This window comes from Orycteropus afer, unplaced genomic scaffold (assembly GCF_000298275.1).
Source record: "Orycteropus afer afer isolate SDZICR_OR568_19922 unplaced genomic scaffold, OryAfe1.0 scaffold00174, whole genome shotgun sequence".
Lineage (NCBI taxonomy): Eukaryota > Metazoa > Chordata > Mammalia > Tubulidentata > Orycteropodidae > Orycteropus > Orycteropus afer.
In genome coordinates, this window is record NW_006921761.1 from 3,869,256 (window position 1) to 3,871,436 (window position 2,181).

Consider the following 2,181-nt stretch of genomic DNA (forward strand, 5'->3'; position numbering starts at 1 on the left):
CTAGAACACGCAGGTGTCCCGGCCACACATCCTCAGCACCCTCCCAGGCATCTCCTCTCCTCACCCTGCACCAGGCAGACCCTCCTGGAGCCCAATGCACATGCGCTGGCCAGACAGAGTCTGGGAGACAAGCTCCAGCCTGAGTGACTCTCCCGTCGGGGCAGGTATGGGGTGGAGGCTATGTCTTGGGCTTTCTTGAGAAACCCTGGCATTGTTTGAAGGGCTCTCTGAAAAAGTAACTGGATCCTCCCTAGGGACTAGTGGACATGAACTTCCTAGGGCAGAGATGTTCTGGGAAAGGAGGTGTGACCCCCGACTCTGGGGGGCTTACCCTGGGCGGTCTGGGAGCGCACAAAGGTCTTGATGAGCGTGTCCGTGGTCTGCGTGTACAGGGACAGAGCATAGCGCAGGGACTGCAGGTCGGGGCTCTTCTCCAAGAAGGTTTTCTTCAGGCCGTTGCCTCCCGCGTGGAAGTATTGCTGCAAGATAAAAGAGCACCTGCCATTGCCCCATGCCTTATAGACATGGCGGGTCCCCAGCACTGTCCTCAGAGAAATCACATCTGAGCAGAGGCTTGGTGAAGTGTGGAAGCAGCCCGTTAATAAACTAAAGTCAGGAATATGCTCAGAAAGCCAGTTCCAGGCTGTGGGCGAACCACCCACAGCCCGCTCCGGTACACGCCCAATAAAACGTCACACAGGTTGCATTACGTGGGTACTTGGCAGTGGAGGCTGGAGGGCTGGGCAGCAGGGGAAGAGGCCGGAGGTGGTGCTGGAAGGAGGGGTGGGTCAGGACGGCTAAGATCTGGAGGGGACCCTCGCAGGAGTGAGAACAGCCACAGCGGTTCTTTTGCCCCTCTGAACCCCTGGAAAACTCAGTACCTGGGGTGAACCTCTCCCAAGGGCCCTCAATTGTACGGACTTGCCGTATTACTTCTTACTGGATTCTAAGTGCCTTGGGTTAGGAACCACATCTAATTTTCTGTATCCTTCATAGTGCAGGGGGCGTGGTGTATACGTTCCACAATAGAATGAATGAGAGGACGGCAGAAAACCCCAGTGACTTAATATTTAAGCAGAAGAAAGCCAGCCAGACCTGGAGTATTAAGATCTGGAAGATTAATTCCCTGTGGGAAAAACTCAGGAATAACAACGAGGAATTAAGTGAACTGAACGGTCCTCAGAACCTGGGTCCATGGCAGTCATTTGAGACCACACAGGAGGTGCCTTTTTGGTTGCTCCAAGCAGGGCTTAGAAGCTGAAGAAAGCCCTGTGAGCACAGCAGGGAAATAACAAGCGTAGCCGCCCCTCTCTGCTGGATGTGGACCGGGAAGGGACCTGAGGACCCCCAGTGTGGCCGAGGAGACCATCAGGCCCCAGTGGGTGTGCGAGCAAGACTCTCTGGAGGAGGGGGAGGTCTTCACCTTGATGGTGTCCAGGGCAAGGTCAAGAACAGCACACTGCTTGGGAGTGAGACTTCGCGCTTCCTCTCGCACCATGTGGTCCTGGAATATCAGGGAATGCAGCAGTGTCAGGGCAGCTTGGCCCCACAGCTAGTCCTCCTGTCCTCTTTCAGGCTCCAGAGCTCAAACGTCCTCCCCAGGCCCCTCCCCTGCCTGTCAGGAGGACCCCACACCCAGAGCACCTTGAGTTTGGAAAGCTGGCTCAGCTCCTTGGCAGCAGTGAGGATCAGCTGGGTACCCTAGGCAGAGAGGGGACCGGGTAAGAGCAGAGCACTCCAAACAGGACGGTGACTGGGCAGTGGGGCGCGAGGGGAAGGGAGCCCAGAGAGGACGAGGAAGGAGGTGCCCTCACCGTGTGGTCGGTGAGTGGGGGCAGGACGATCATCCTCTCCATCGTGTTCAGCACCACGTGCCACAGCTCCTTGAGCACGCGCTTCAGCACCGTCTTCTCACACACGGCAGCGAAGAGCGTCAGGCTGCAGGCGCAGGCAGCAGTGAGGGCAGGCCCTCCTGCAGAGACGCCTCGGTCTGCTTCCCTCCACCTCGCGTCCCCCCCACAGGGCCGTACTCACTTGCCGTCCAGGAAGTCCATGAGAGGCCGCAGCACGCCGTCTGCATCCTGAGCCACCGAGGCCCTGGTGTTAGGGGACGCGTTCCCGGGGCCCCGCACCTGGCCCAGGATGTTAGCCATTTGTCGGACACGCTCATCAATCTGCACC

The 2,181-nt window shown here is 58.1% G+C and overlaps 1 protein-coding gene across 1 annotated transcript in view; it reads right to left on the reverse strand.

Moving 5' to 3' along the window:
- The window catches only part of UNC13B (unc-13 homolog B), a 184,792-nt gene that overhangs the window by 3,220 nt on the left and 179,391 nt on the right, over positions 1 to 2,181 (reverse strand). Inside the window, exons 33-37 of the mRNA XM_007947023.1 lie at positions 2,035 to 2,174; positions 1,815 to 1,938; positions 1,645 to 1,701; positions 1,424 to 1,504; positions 332 to 479 (exon numbers count right to left, since the gene is read on the reverse strand). Coding sequence (XP_007945214.1) covers positions 332 to 479; positions 1,424 to 1,504; positions 1,645 to 1,701; positions 1,815 to 1,938; positions 2,035 to 2,174 — 550 coding nt within the window. The remainder of the gene's footprint in view (positions 1 to 331; positions 480 to 1,423; positions 1,505 to 1,644; positions 1,702 to 1,814; positions 1,939 to 2,034; positions 2,175 to 2,181) is intronic.